The following is a 16,284-nucleotide window of genomic DNA, read 5'->3' as shown; positions in this document are numbered from 1 at the left end:
AAAACTCACCAATTAACCCTTTTGTTCTCAACCCAACACAAGAAAAGTATTTGTTGTGCCATTTTGGTGACAAGGACTATGTTGAAGTGAGTTGAGGAAGTTCATTCAGGAAAATGGTGTCAGTTAACATTTTTAGGGGTCGCGAGCTGCTTTCAATTTTTTTTGCCATTTGTGGCTGCGTCAGGCGGTGGTGGAGATTAAGGAGGCCCCAAACGCAGAAAAGTGAGGCGGGGGTAACTTAAATGGAATTTAACTGAAAATAAAAAGGCAAACAAGGCACTGGGGAAAGTCAGAAATTCCAAAAGTACAAAATAACAGGGATCAGCAAAACAAGGACTCAAACAGTGATAGGAAACAACGACAATAGACCAACTAGACCTGAAAGCAGACAAGGAACTAAATACAAACAAAGTAACGAGACAACGAGGAACACCTGGACAAGACAAAAGGTTTGAGGGAGCAGATTGCTTCACACTGTGGAATGAGATGACAAGAACAGGTGAACGCAATCAGATTGGAGCACAAGACACACACCAGACAAGGAAAAACATGACACAAAACCAAAACTAAACCAAAAATAACAAACACGATCATGACAGGCCGGGCTCCAAGAGTTGGCAAATGAAATGTGCACCTTAAGTGTATTACCACTTTTTACTGCAACTTGCATACAACACTGAGCACTTTTGGAAAAAATGCAGTGCGATTAAGTGTAAGAGAAGAGGTATTATATATATATTTGTCGATTCCACAGATCAGAGACAATATATGCCCAGCTGTGAGTATTGTATATGTGTCGCTGTGTGTGCATTAAAGTAGCAGGTGTTTGAAGGTCTATGATTGCACAATATCGAAGCTTTTTTTTCTCTTCATTCTATTCCCATTTCTTTTTTATTCCATGTCACATAATATTCTGTGTCATAATGATATGGTGTGGTTTAATATTTTTGTGTTTATAGTATACATTGTTAAATGTTCTCTTTTTATGAGTCAGAACTCCTTTTATTGTCAAAATATACAGGTACAATGAGATAAAAAAAAAACAGCCTCTTTATCAGTGCATATATGTATGTAGAGTATAAAATATTGAGAACATAGAATAAATAATATGACAAGGTAGAAATAAAATTGTAGTCTGCGAACACACATAATGCACAGCGTTCCAAGCATTTTTAAATATTGCACCGTAGCATTTTACGATAAACTTGAAATACAAGTGACAAATGATCAGCTTGAAGCGAGCACACTGCACGTCTTATTTTGAGAACCTTCTAAGTGAGAGAGTTGAAACGGGAATACTTCAGAAAGTGTGCTTTCATAATTTTATTGTGTCTAAAGGTTGTGGGACGGGTACACAATGTAGACAACCTGAGTAATCCGTATTACGTAATGTTCACAGCAATTATAGAGGATGTTGACAGCATCAAGTAACGCATGTCGGTCACTGCCCATTGTAGTATTAAGTTCTTGCAATTTGTATATCGCTTGGTAAAATAATGAATGCTGAGAAAAAGTTATTTTTTTTTCATTGTCTTGCCTTGTATAGGGCCAACATTTTTTCAGATATCAGTGAAATTGAAAGTATACTTATGTTATGACTTGGTTGCCTTAGGAAGAAGCACAGCTGATGATGTGGTCTGATGCCATGTGAGATTAGTGTGTCTTGTGGTGCAGCTGGTTGGAGCCCCCCGCTACCGTGCGTGTGTGTGTGTGTGTGTGTGGGTGTGTGTGTGTGTGTGTGTGTGTGTGTGTGTTGTGGAGCAGGGTGCAGCCCGGGGGCACTGCCCCCCCCCCCTCATGGCACGACACAAGCCCACCCTATCCTCTGTCTTCGTTTGCCAGTGGAGCCTCAAAGCAGGTCAACTGTGGGTTAATATTATGGATGGTGGGCACAAATCACACAGCACATGTCAAAATAGCATCAGTGCTAATTTGGAATATGTTTGGAATTCAATTACGCTGCATAGTCACTGCATTCTTTCCCCTTGAAACATTTAATGACTACACTCCAGCTGCACTGTACCATATGGTTTATGGTTTCATCAATAAGTAAAAAAAAAAAAAAAGAAAGAAAACTGTAATTAGGCTGAAGACATCGTTATAATTTATGATCTGCTTGTCATTTACCAAAAAAAAAAAAAAATCAGCCATTGTGCATGTTAATTCTGTTTTCGATTAATTTTAAAATGCCAAATATAGTGTTCATTAACTGATGCCGTTATTTTCAGTGGCAGTGCCCCATTCATCACTTGCACATTCCTTATCACAGCTAAGCTATTATTAGCTTACATACGACCTCAGTAATCATCTGCTGCTACATTCGGTGGAAAATGAACCATCCATCCATCTATCCACTTCCTATACAGCTTGTCCTCATGAGGGTCGCACGTCAGCTGGAGCTGACGAGAGGCAGGTTGCACCCTGGACTGGTTGGCATTTAATCGCATAGCTCATGTTAGAGTTAAACGCTTCAAAAAAACAATACAGGAGATCAGGCTGAGGGAAAATTGTGAAGCTGAAGAAAATGGAGCAGAGTTCACACAGGGCAAAAAGTATTCGCTGATGTAAAGAAATAGTTTTTGGGTGAAAGCAAAAACAAAAGACACTCAATGAGAAGAAAACGAAACAATTTCTGAGTCAAGTGCAGTCAAATTGATCACAAAAATCTACAATACAATAGAGATACTTTTTATGCCGAATATAAGCCATGAGTGAGAGACATCAGCTGCCTGAGCCTTTGTTCATGTTCTCTTTTTTCCAACAGACAAAGCCTACTTTGTCACTGTGTGATCTGCAACGACCAAAAAGCATCTTTTTTTTTTCACTTTTACAAAGTGAATGTGAAAAAATAGCATATGCATACTATTTTTTTTTTTTTTTTGTGACAATGAAGTAGAAGCTGCAGGTTCATTGAGTGCAGGAAGACAAACTTGATTTCCCATTTTATTTGCAGTAAACAATACGACCATCTCATTTCAAAAGCGACTTTTCTTTCCGAGCTGTCTCAAAAGCCTCATCTGTCTTCTGAATGAGTTTGTTAGCAGAATGTAACCCACTGCAGCAAAGTGATTGAATATTGTTGGATTTAAAAAAAAAAATGATGAAAGCGTCGTGTTTCCACTGACAAGCAGTGAGTACAGAAATACACCAAAAAAAAAAAAAAAGACTTCAGCAAGAGAGAAACTGGGCCCGACTGTGGCATATCGCTCCTCTCCAGAAAGTGCAACTGTTTGTCTGTAAAACCGCTTTGATTTCCATGCTATGTTGTCGTTAAGCCGCGTTCACATATTATTGCCAAACGTAATCCTAAAATCTCCACTGATACTCATTTGTTCCATCAGTTCCTCGTCCGACCGCACTAAATCTGTTTTATGTAACCAATTTAATCGCATATTAACGCGTGTGATTACAGTTAATTCACATCCATACCGTCTACCCTTAAATGGGTTGTGTAAGACACTAACCGAGCCTTCTGTGTGAAAGGCAACCAATAAAAGTCACCTGCATCCAATCGTACGTTACCCAAAGACGGGCTGTTATCCGACATGCCAGCTGAGAGAGTATTGACCTAAAGCCGGTCTTTATGGCCGCTGATACGACAATAAAAAGAAGCTACAGGCCTCCTCTGGGTTCATTGATTCTTTGTAACACTCTGGGAGAAGCTGCCAGTGCTTTATCGGCGCCGGGCACTCGTAGAGTATCAGCATTACTCAGAAAATATTTAATATGAGTCTGAAATACATTTGGAGGGATTTTAATTGGATGGCTGTACAGTTAGGGAGTCAAATGTTCGGATCTTGACTCAGGTTCCCCTGTGTGACCTCTGCGTGCTCTCCCTGTGCTTGGAAGGGATTTGTCCTGGTGCTCTGGCTTTCTCACACATTCCAAAAACTTGCACATTAATTTCATTGACGCCTCCAAATTGCTCATATGTGCGAAAATGAGTGTGAATAGTTGTTTGAATTTTATATAATATGTGGCTGTGAATGACTAAATCCGCTAGTAATTAAAGAATATCCTAAAAGTTTACACTGTAATTGCTTCTAGATGCCCCAAGATAATCTCAAAGCACAACACGAAGCTCTGTAATTCTCTTCAACGTAGTTCCTCGACATCTAAATGCCACAAAATGGCAGCAGAGCACGACACGAAGCTTCCCAGCTCACTCCGACATAGTTTTTTCACACCAAAATGCTACAAGATGGCGCCAAAGCAACACTGTTATGAGACATGCCATTGGCATGCCCACAAAATCAGCAAATAGGTGAGTTTTGGGGGTGGTTCACTCTGTTCCTTGTGATTGACTGCTGGCAATGACTTGCTTACAACTCTCTCATTCTTTTCTATGAATGTAATATATTATTGTATTGCATTATACTATTTTAATATATCACCAACATAGCTCAGGATAAGCAAGCGTATTTGTTTGTTCCCACTTTATAGAACGTCCCTGGGGGGAACACTCCTTCAATGTAATTCTGTTAAAACAAACTGGTAATATATGGAAAGAGGAGGAAATTTTCTAGTGAGTTGTTGCCACAACTACAATAAATTTTTAACTGCTGGGATGCTCAGACTCCTGAACATCACATGTATAATTTTCTTATTTTGTTTATACATGTATTGCGAAAATGTTTATTCAGCAGTAACATAGCAAGGCTATATGAGTCTTCCGATTATAGCAGCCCATATTGTGCCACATTCACGCGGGGTTGCATGCTGCGTCCTGGCGTGTTTCCACTCCTGTCAACGCCAGTGATTGGTTGCAGTGAAAGAACCCTTTCTCCGCGCATAAACTGCACCACAGCAGGTCAGCCCGGTCAGCAGCTTTAGTCTCAAAAGCAGGAAATATTGCGATGACAAGAATAGCTTGTGGCGCAATGATGCAACAAAACAAGCATACTCTGAAATAACTGATCAATGGGAGGTGATTATATTTTAAATGTTCTGAAATGCTGCTGTTAATCGATGAATTAGTGCCAGCTCAATATTGGAAGGGGTATTTTAATTTATTTGGGGGGGTCGAAGGCAAACAAAGTCATGGGGCTGCAAAGATTATGAATATAAATCATCATTACCTTTTACATAAAAGTCAGAATTTGAGGAAAACATCCTGAACAAGATAAAGTCCTTAAAATCCTTCTTGAAATATAATATCTAAAGTGAACCATCTCTATAATTGATAAGATAATAAGAAAATAAATCACTGTTTAAGTATAATTGACCATTCACCACACATCAGTACTCACTTATCACTCGCCACTCTTCCTCTTCTGACACTGACAGCTGTGCTACTGTAACTGGAAAGTGCCTCTGACTCTTGTTGGTTAGCCCTTATTCTCATGCCCAGCACGAGTATAGTGCAAAGTACAGTTAAACACACATAGACATATGTTAGAGTTTTGTTTTTTTGGGGTATTTTCATAGACAGGTACAGTAAGAAAGGGACATTTGCGCTGTGGTGGGAGTGAACACAGCCAACTTGGAAGCAGATCCTCTCATTCCCTTTAAAGCAGGGCTGGGCAAACCTTTTGATTGGTGGGCCACAATGGGTTCTAAAATTTGACAGAGGCGCTGGACCAGGAGCAGATGGATGGAGTGTTTTGGTAACCTCACCTCATCGGAGAAAAAAAAAAAAAAACTTTAAATGAAAGTGAACAAAAGCATTACAACAATATATATGTCTTTGAAAAAAAGTAAAACATTAACAAGATTTATTCATTTAATTTTTTTCAAGTTTGGCGGGCCGTATTAAAACGTTTAACGGGCCACGTGTGGCCCCCGGGCTGTAGTTTGCTCACACCTGCTTTAAAGTCAGCATCCAAGACTTTAACATTGTTCAGTCTGCGTAGAAGATTACAAAGTACGTTTATAAGGAACTGCAATCGATGCACTGGTACTAAGTTGTGGTAGGAATTACAGATGAACTCCGAACCAAATTTATTTTTGACAGTGTATGCCCAGCACTTTGTAAAAAAAAAAAAGATAAAAAAATTAAATATTAATATTTAAAAAAATATATTTTTGAAGACGGGCATTTGCGCTGTTGTGGGAGTGAGCTCCAAACTGAATTTATTTTTGACAGTGTATGCACAGCACTTTGTGAAAGCCTTTGGGGACGATCACATTTGTTGTTTTAATAATAAATGAATTCTATAGGAATCACTCAGTGGAGCGCAAAGGCGCAAGTCTTTGGAAAGGAGAAAAAAAAATCTTAGCAGGCTACTCTCAGGTTCATGGAAGACTAACAGAAGGATTGTATCATTATGATTCTGGTGGCTGGGCGAATTTCATTAATGCCATATTAAATCAATTCGCCGCGTCCTCACCAGAATTCAATGATTTATTCATTCTCTGCTCCCATGTTATTCCAGTGTACATGCTGTGTACCACACTGTGGAATCTTTACACTTAACAATGGGCACACTGTGGTGTCATGTAAATGTTTTATACCCTTGTCCTTGGATGCCATTGTATAATCTGTCTTTGCACTGTAGCCTCTTGGTCCACCCTGGCTCTGAAAGCGAGTCTAAATCCTGTTATGTAATCCCTCTCTGTGTGTGATTTCCATCCCTCCAGTGCACTGATGGTAGTACGTCGTTCTCTTTTCAACAGGCAATGTCCCAGTCATCAGCCTTTGTTCTCTGAACAATTTACTTTTCTCAGTCTGACACGTCAGCCCTCTGGCTTGTTTAATAAATCTTAATACTGTGGACATATTTGTGCCGGAGGAGTGATTGAAATGTAAATGTGTGCAAGCCAACCAAGTGGAAGATGAAGTCGAAGTTATCACCTTATATTTTAGCTTAATTATTTAAATGTCGGTTCTCGTTTAGTTGTCATGCACTGCTTTTATTTGATTCATTCGAGAAAGACTGCTCGTTCAGATGACCCAAAAAGCAAGAAGTAAAATTACTTGTAAACAATTGGTGGGACTAAAATGTATGCATCGAGGCTGTCATTGCCACAGGTTTCTTTTTTTTTTCCATCTAGAATTGTCTTTTAACACAGCATTGACTGCCTCTAAAGGTATCGGAACACATACAGCCGCTATGTTAATACGTGGCCGGTAAGGATGTGACAAACTTTTTTTTTTTTTTTTAATAATTGTCTGTTAACCCAAAAAAGTTTGAAATCTGCAAATTTAATGACAATCTTTCAATTGTGACTTGTTGGGTCATTGTTCCCAATGCAACCTCATTAGAATATATTCAGCTTTTAACCTGCGAGAAATTCATTCGTGACTATAAATAGAATATATCTCACAGTCTCCTTAGTACTGATTGATTTTGTTCGCTTCGTAAATAGACTTTTTTTCTTTTTTCATATGAATACAGAAGAACAGTAGCCAAGTATTGACCGCTTCTCTCTGTGCTTGAAGCTGCTGCGTAATACTTTCCTTTATTTACACTGTGACCAAGGACATTGAAATGTGCCTCACCGTTGTTTACAGTGTGCGTTCATGACTCTGCCGGAGCCAAAGGGGAAGACTGATATTTGTCATCGGATTAGACTGAAGCAGATTTCTGTTTCTACTCCTGTAATTGGTGACCGAATCACTGTAAGGCCCCGCGGAGACAGTTTGTTTGTTTTGGCAAAGAGAGAACTGACCGAATGTTGGACTATCATTAAATAGTAGATAATTTTATAGCAGAGACACAGACAGTCATCAGTCGTCAACAGCGGTGATATGTCGCAAAACGTGAAATGTGATTTAAACTTGAAACTATTAATATAGGCAATTAACATCAATACACTTGATATAAGAAATTGGAATGGACAACTTCATCTGTACGACGAGAGATCCACTGACCCATCTTCATTTGAAAAGTCTTGAAAGGCAACATGCCTTATGTCATCACTTTATTAAACCGGTCTCATAATAACCACACACGACAAATTGAGTTATTTATAGCCTTCCTTTGTGAAAACGCATTCCCAGCCCTACTGCTTTTAATGCCATGCATTAAATTGCAACATTTGTAACACCGTTGCCGTTCTTTTTTCATGCTGGGAAACAAAACAAATAGAATTTGTTGCTTGATCAGCTTTCCCTGATTGTCATAGTATGGCAAGATCTTTTGTTTGCGTTAATTTGGCATTTATCGCTTTTAGGAAAAGAGATTTCTTTCAAAATAAGTATGATGACCACCTGGCTTCTCTTCCCGCAGAACCGAATTCAAGGCGTATAGAGATGTGAAGCCGGCACAGATGATCCGGGCCAAGTCTCAGTACCTCCCTCCGGACGAGAAGACCAGGCTGGAAACCAGCTATAGTGCGACATTCAAGGGACAAGCCCCGCTCCGGCCTACTGACAATAAGGCCCATGAGAGGAGGAGGATACGCAGTTTGTACAGCGAGCCATACATGGACCCTATTAAACAGGTGAGCACTTGTCTGCTGGGTGTACAGAAGTAGTGCTTTCTTTTGCAACTCCCCTCAGAAATTGCCTGTGAATGCTGAGAGATTCCAGTTAGACAAAAGTACTGCTCAGCCGCCATCTTGGGGGCGTCTATAGGCAATTCTAATCCTTTTTAGCAGCGATTCTCATTGTACTAGTGATGGGAAAATGAAGCTTTAAATTTGCTTCATGAACCAGTTGTTGTATTTCTGGGTCCTGTAGATGGCACTGTTGGTTTACGTAAAGGGTTTAAAAAATGTGCCATCTACTGGAGTCCAACAGTACTACAACTGCTTCATGAAGTATATTTGAAGCTTAATTTACCCGTCACTACAAAGTACCATAGTGGAGTGGTTGCTCGCAAACAGGGTCCTATTTTCAGGATAATCTAACTGTGCGCATGGGAGGAGTTTCCTTTCTTTTGGCATTTTCATAGACGGGCGCAGTTAGAAATAGGCATTTGCGCCAATGTGGGTGTGAACACAGCCGACTTGTTTTCAATTCAGCGCAGATGTGCAGTGTGTTTATAAGGAACTGCAAGATCTCCACTTGTGGATGATGTAAAGTTGGAGACCACGTTCAAACACACACACACATGCCAGTTGTGCCTCAAAAAAGGAGTGCTTTTAAAAATATATTAAACCTGATAAGAACCGTAATGCAGTCAATGAAATGATTTAGACAATTCAGAGGGGTCGATGCACCCTGATGTCATGTTTATGAATCAAATACGATGACCTTTAACACACATTAACAGAGCACTTGGAACAAATCCTCTAAAACTGCATTATACCACTTGCGCCACAACTTAGACCTGTTTTCACTTGGTCTGAAGTATAGTCTTCTCTCTGTCACCAAATTTTCCAGTGTGCTGGGGGTTTGTAATAGAAAAATTGGTCAAATTCCCAAATACGTTAAACTATAATTGCCCCATCTCAAAAATTAAGATCTGTCAGTTTTTACGGCAAACGCACTTGTGCCTGTCTATGAAAATAGGCTGTACAGTCTCAGCAGTCACACATTGACTGTGAAGACCTCTTATTACTGATCCGCAGTTATAGAAGTAAAAAGAATATTTCCTAAAGCATTTCCACTCATGTCCGCTATCCAACATCCTCAGGTGGACAGGTCTACTGTCCCTCGCACAAAAGCCAAAAAGCCCGGGGCCGTAGCATCGGGCCAGGGCAAGCCAGTGAAGAAAGCCAGAGATAAGCAGAGTACGGCGCTGAGGGGCTCCAGGAAGATGACCTCGGAGAACCAGCCCGGGAGCCGGCCGGCGTTGGGGGACAAGGAGAAAAGTAAAGAGATGAACAACAAACTGGCTGAAGCGAAAGAGTAAAAACCATTTAGCACCTTTCATATCTTACGTTTTTGGGGGAAAGTAAACACAGAGGCTGTAAAATAGTTTTTTTTTTTTCTGTTGCCATCCTTTATTTCGCTTCTGCTTTGCTCCCATCCACTTCCTCTCCTTCTCTTTTTGTACTTTTGTACAATAATAGAATAAGATGCCATGTCATCGGTCCATTGTCGAATTTTGATCGTTGCAGTCACAAGTGGGCATGAGTGTTTTTTTCTTTTTCTTCCTCTGCAACTCAATGCCACCCCCACTCTGCTCGCCTTTATCTCCTGGTTGCTATGGCGACAGGCTGCCTGGCTAGCCAATGCAACGGATGAGGCTTGCATGAGCCATACCGCAAGCGCTTCTGGTGTTTGGCTTGATCGACTGAGCGGATGGTTCGACTGAGTTTATCAAAGATTATCAACGATTGGAAGTGCTGAAGAGAAATAATGGCGAAAGATGAACATCTTTGATAAATGTCACGCTTGATTAATCATGTGTCTCTGATTCACATCTTGTTTTTGTTTTTTGTTTTTTTTGTACCTGCTGTTTAATTTTTGCGGCTGTTTATGTTTTCATGCTTTAGGTCTGACTGTACGCATGATCATAATTCTTTGTGACTTTGGAGCCCAGTTTTCTCCAAATCTGTCGTCAATGAGAAATTTACAGTTTGTATCCCTTGGAGCATTTACCTCCTTCATACTCACACGGCTGTTTTAGATTAGCTTAGGTCAATACTTTTTTTTCTTTAACCAAATTTGCTGCCAGCAGGTAATCTGGATCACTCCATCTGATTATGCAGAAAATTATGAATATGCATATCAGATTAATATTATCTCTGAAGGACCCCGTGGCATTTAGAATTAAAGTAGCATCCTGGGAGGGGAGAGTTTAGTGGGGCTAAAAAAATATATATATTGAGTGTTTGGGGTCACACAAAACGTAACGCTTTCAGTGTCAGTGGTCCTAAGTTGGCATAACAACGCACCGACGCGGTCGTTATTAGCGATTATGATCCCTCTGTAAAACGACGCAGCCGTCATTATATACGCTCCGGGCGTGAAGAGCATAACCGATGTGATTAGGAAGCTATGAAAGCTCATGATGGTAATATTATATTATTTATATTCATTTTACTTTGTATGGTCAGTTTTTATATATGAATTATTATTTTCAATTAATCGCTGCCCAAATTGTCTTGTTAGAATTAGATGTGTATGCACGTTTGTTGATTTTAAAGCTTATTTATTGTTGTCCGGAAAGTAAAATATGGTGGTTGCTGAGTTGATTATGTGTATACGAGGTATGTAGTGAAGCATACCAAATCGCAAAATGTAAAGCCTTGACTTTTTTTTTTTAATTGTGGTTTTCAAAGAGATTTCTTCATGTCACGTGTTGGATATAGGCGGCGACATAAGTAGGCTGCTTTGTAATAATGTAATTGTAATCACTAATTGTATGCACCTGTTAGCCATTGTAGAGCCATCTGCCATAATACATATAATTTAAAACGTCCAACTACGTATACAGTGGAACCGCTAAGTCGCTAATCGATGCTAAACTACAAAAAAAAACTAAATTCACCATTTTGAAGCCAAACAAGGTTTTCCAAAGTCTGTTTATTTTTCCTGGTATTAATGTTTAGCGCTTCCACTGTATACATAGACATATATAGTATCATCTACAGCAGGGGTGGGCAAACTTTTTTCTAAAATTTGACAGAGGGCCAGGAGCAGATGGATGAAAAGTTTTAGTCACCTCACCTCATTGGAGAAAAAAAACATACATTTAATTTTAAATGAAAGTGAACAAAAGCATTACTACAAAATATGTCTTTGAAAAACCACAGTATTTAGAAATTAAAACATTAACGAGGTTTAATCATTTCATTTTTTTCAAATTTGGCGGGCCGGATTAAAACGTTTAACGGGCCGCATATGGCCCCCGAGCCGTAGTTTGCCCACAGCTGATTTACAGTATATACTATATATGTGACCTTTTTGTTTCTTTACCTTTTGTTTCGAATTCTCAATGCGCTGTCATGGGTCAAATGCCTGCCACTTTTATATACACTAGACACACATGCAGACACACTTAACATCCTTTCCTTTCTTTGCTGTGCAATCATTACCTCCAACATTTGTCAAAGCTGAACGCATGACCCATGGGAGCTGAAGGCCAGATTTATTTGAGTTTTGCAGCCTTTGGTTAGGAGTGTCACTTTGTCTCATAACATGGAGGACGGTGGGGGGGGGGGGGGGCACGTCATTTAAACAGTGCTTGGCACGCCACACACCCGGTGCTATCTTTGTGGTTGTTTGGTAAATAAGGATAGAAAGTATGGTAAAGGAAGTTATGTCTTGATAAAAAAAATATATATAAAAATTGACTGTGACGTATTTGTGTTTCTGCTTGCTCATATTTAAAGAAACATTACAAATAAATGACCCCCCAAAAAAAGCAAAATAAAAGGTGTCTTCTGGCTTTTTTTTTTTTTTTGTTTATAGTAAAGCGTTAGTGGTTGCAGGTTTCTGTCAGTATTTCTCCTGTCCCAGTCTTTGTCAAACGAAATACGAAAATCCACATGGAAGGGAATTTTTCCCTTTCTTTCTATGCTTATCCAAGATTGCACCGCATTCTGGCATGACCTCAGGCATTCTTTCTATGATGCATGTTGCCCTCGTGAGAAGAATATATTGTTTTTGCATCATATCTTGAATATTGATGCATCGCAAGAATTTTGTGGACAACTTTATTTATTTCAGTAGTTTAATCAAAAAAGTGCCATGTGATTTTTATTTATTACTAATTTAACGGTTAAAGCTTAAACAAAAAAATAAATAATAATAATTAGAAATTAGAATACTATATATAAAAATCTAAATATTTTATAATGCGAACGGAATTGGGCCGCTGAAAAAGATTTTCCAACGCATATGTGTTCCATATGATGAAATGCACTTTTTGAATTGAACCATTAAAATAAATAAACTTTTCCACGATATTCTAATATATTGAGATGCACCAGTATGCAGTATTGCAAGAGATCATGTGGCTTTACAACAACATGCATGTCAAAGTGTGTCTGGAAATATATTCCAGAATATGTCATGTCCTTGTTTAGACCTCTGCTTTCTGCTTAATATCCAGAAATACAAACCCAATTCCATTTTAGGTGGGAATCTGTGTAAAACAAAACAAAAACAGAATACAATGATGTCTAAATCCTATTCACCGGGATGTCCAAGAAAGAGTCGTTGCGTGGAGAGCAGCATATTATGTTTCTCCAAAACCTGAATGTACCTTTCAGTATCTTTTGAACTTTGGACTGATAACAATTTTCCTTTTCTTGTTTAGCCCAGATGACAAAATAGCCATGATTTCCCAAAACCATTAAAAATGTGGATTTGTCCGACCACACCCCACTATTCCACTTTGCATCAGTTCATCTCAGATGAGCTTGTCCCCAGAGAAGTCAGCAGTGTTCCTGAGTTTTCAATTGTTTTTAGAGACGTAGCGACAAACTGAGTTAAATTATCATGGTTTTCTGAAGTGTTCCTGAGATATCCCTCACACAATGATTCCAGTTTTGAATGAGGCTTGAGCGATCGAAGGTCACAGCTATTCATGTTGGTTTTAGACCTTGCATATGAATGTTGAGAAAAAAATCAATGTTATGAGTTTGAATATCAAATATCTTCTCTTTTGTAACATATTCAATTGTATATGGGTGTAAAAGGATTTTCAAATCATTGTATTCTGCTTTTATGGACATTTTACACCAGATCCCTCACTTAATTGGAACAGTGGCTTGTACAAAACAAATATATATTCCTTCTCACACTGTCGTCATGAATATTTGGGGGATGTCAAGTTTGGATGATGCTGTGTCTCTGACTTCTCATTTGCTAATGAGTGACATTTTATTCATTTGAAGGGTTGTGCTAAAACAACACCACTACATACAGCTCTGCCAGCCAATCCGCGATATTGGCTGGGTACAGACCCTAAAGCAACACCTGTGGGGCTGTGCGCTACCCAATCCCAGGTAACCCTTAAAAAAAAAATCACCCAGAAGACATCGGCCATAGACAAATATCACTCATTCTCATTCACGGCATTGAGATGTCATTTTTTATTTATTTTATTTTTTTTTTTCAATTCCACATTAGCACGGTTTTATTTAAATGGTGACCCACCTCCACCACACCTTAGATGGGTTACTGTGTATTTCTCTTCCATATGGACACCGGAGTAGTGGTGTTGGGGGTCAGGGGGGGGGGGGGGGGCTGCCTGATGTCACCTCTTGCATGCAAGCTTCCTTACATGGAGCCCTTCGGGTTGCAGTCCATTGATGTCACTTTTGACCTGATTTGAGGTTTCTCATACTCATGTAATCACATCACTGCAGCGGATATAGAACGTGAACACACCGCCGTTAAAATACAGTGGTGCCTTGAGGTACAACGTTAAATTGTTGCGTGGCCACGCTTGCAACTCAAAACATTTGCATCTCAAATCGTCTTTCCTTCTCTTGAATAGAGCCCTGTGTTATTGTAGAATTTTAATTTTGACACAATTCAATAGAATGTAAGGAATTAAACAATTTGAGATTCATGATTTAATGCGTCAGTCCAACTCAGTGTGCTGCCTCTACTTCTTGTCATCCGGAGGCAGTTTAATACAACAGTCTTGCAGATGCAAACGAAGAAGAAGAATACTTGTATTAATAATAAGATGCTTGAATCGCAGAAGTGAATATTGTTATATTAGCTTTCTGTGTTGCTCCACCATTTGTGTTCTAACAATGCACTACTATTGATGCTAACCTTTTGTTTGGCATTGGTTGTTAGCGTTGAGCTCAGCGGCCTTTCCTAAGCCAAAGCCATATCGGCGTGGAAATTTCTTAATTTTATATTTAGCTTGACAGTAAACTTCCAGCAGGAGTTGCATTTACGATCTAGAAGCCCTTTTTTTTTTTTTTTTTTAAGTGTTCACTATTTACCAAACTGTTGCTTATTGTCAAATGAGATTAAGTGAATTAATGGGCACCATACAGTGTTCGTATCTCAAATCAAAGCAGAAATATCCTGAAAATGTATTTTAAAAAAAAATAAGTCAGAGCACTCGTATCTCAAGGCACCACTGTTTTTTTTTTCCGCAGTTTTAAAGCCAGAAGTCAGCATTAAACCCAATTGAAAATATGTGGGATGGCGCTTGCCCAAATATGAACTCAAAATTGTATTGTCCTAGTACAACACAAAATTATTACAAACTCTTCGGACAGTAGGTGGCGTACATTTTGAACTGATAGCCAGCCAATCACAGAGAAGGAAAGTCATAATAGTAAATAAGTATGAAAAAACATTTTGCAAGCATTAAGAAAGAAAGACAGTAGTGGAGTTATATTTCTGCACCATTTGTATCCTCGAAATGTTTTATATCGTACCATCCCAAAAGATGAGAGGACTTTTTTGGGGGGAAAAAGGAATGAATGCATTTATGATACTTTCTATATCCACTGCATATATTGGACATGCACTGTAGTTGATTGTTGACTTGAGTTTGTCACAGGGTTGGAATGTGTTCTCAAAGCATGCCTTCACTTCACCTTTTTTTTTTGTTGGACCTGCTATTGAAAAAGTTATCCAGAACATTTGTGGAGACTTAACTGGGATGTACTGTCAACTTGGGTAAGTCCATATTGACTTGAAGAGAGACAAATTGGGGTAGGTTGTGTTAGTGGTCTGTCGATCAACTATTACTGATTATCCTTTGAATCTGATTTGAATGTGATTTTCTTTTTTTTTAAATATTCAAATTTTAATCACGTGAGAACACCCCGAGACCCTCATTGCATTGGCCACCTTTTGAACCTTTGACATCAAAATACGTACTCATATGCTTAATTGACAAAGCTTTATTCTACCAAAAGAGAGTTTGGGCTCCATGCTTAGTCGTTTTGATCTCCTCAAATGAGCGGTCGCAGGGTGCTCGACTCAGCCAGGAGACTTTGTTGTTCTCCCGAGACAACTGTTTCAACGTGTCTTTGTTTTCTTTCTCCTTCTCGACACCTTAACCATGTTCTGGCTCCTAGAGATGCTCAGGACGAGTTTGTCCGACCCGGTCATCATCATACCCAGGGTGCTGCTGGAGGAGAACCTGAACCACTACTGGAAAGAGAACAACGACGCAGCGGTGGAGTTGTGCGATTTGCCCTCGATTTGAACCAGACTGAGTAGTACTGTGAAAATCAGACACACACACACACATGCTGACAAACACACACTCACACACGTTTTTTTTTTTCCGTTTTGTTATGTTTTTCAGGATGCATGTCGGAAATAGTTTTTGGGGCCTAAAACATACAACGGGTTGGCCTGTGGCATTAATGATAAGGTGCTATATAATTATTTTCTTGTTTTATGCATTGTATTTTGATGCTGTATTGACAATAATATATGAAAAGCACACCATGAAGTGCTAATATCTCATCTAAAGAAACCTGTACACAGTTATAGTGTAAATAAAAGCTCAACACTTA

The 16,284-nt window shown here is 39.1% G+C and overlaps 2 protein-coding genes across 7 annotated transcripts in view; one reads left to right on the top strand and one right to left on the bottom strand.

Moving 5' to 3' along the window:
* Nucleotides 1-1,682, bottom strand: part of mogat2 (monoacylglycerol O-acyltransferase 2) — a 16,632-nt gene extending 14,950 nt beyond the window's left edge. For 3 of the 4 annotated variants that reach the window (XM_088279603.1, XM_088279604.1, XM_088279608.1), the window contains exon 1: nt 10-389. The gene's annotated coding sequence lies outside the window, so the exon portion shown is untranslated. Of the gene's footprint in view, nt 1-9; nt 390-1,587 lie in introns of those variants that run through there. The other variant, XM_088279605.1, reaches the window with a different exon arrangement.
* map6a (microtubule-associated protein 6a) overlaps nt 1-16,284 on the top strand; it is a 17,354-nt gene extending 1,070 nt beyond the window's left edge. Inside the window, exons 2-5 of one of the 3 annotated variants that reach the window (XM_088279599.1) lie at nt 8,172-8,385; nt 9,522-9,736; nt 13,678-13,788; nt 15,838-16,284. In XM_088279599.1, coding sequence (XP_088135725.1) covers nt 8,172-8,385; nt 9,522-9,736; nt 13,678-13,788; nt 15,838-15,982 — 685 coding nt within the window. In that variant the 3' untranslated portion in view covers nt 15,983-16,284. The remainder of the gene's footprint in view (nt 1-8,171; nt 8,386-9,521; nt 9,737-13,677; nt 13,789-15,837) is intronic. The other 2 variants (XM_088279601.1, XM_088279600.1) reach the window with 2 other exon arrangements.

Source organism: Idiotropiscis lumnitzeri, chromosome 17 (assembly GCF_059441095.1).
Source record: "Idiotropiscis lumnitzeri isolate Australia: NSW breed Sydney's pygmy pipehorse chromosome 17, RoL_Ilum_1.0, whole genome shotgun sequence".
Classification (NCBI taxonomy): domain Eukaryota; kingdom Metazoa; phylum Chordata; class Actinopteri; order Syngnathiformes; family Syngnathidae; genus Idiotropiscis; species Idiotropiscis lumnitzeri.
Note: the sequence above shows the minus strand (reverse complement) of the source record. Positions and strands in the feature narration are given on the sequence as shown.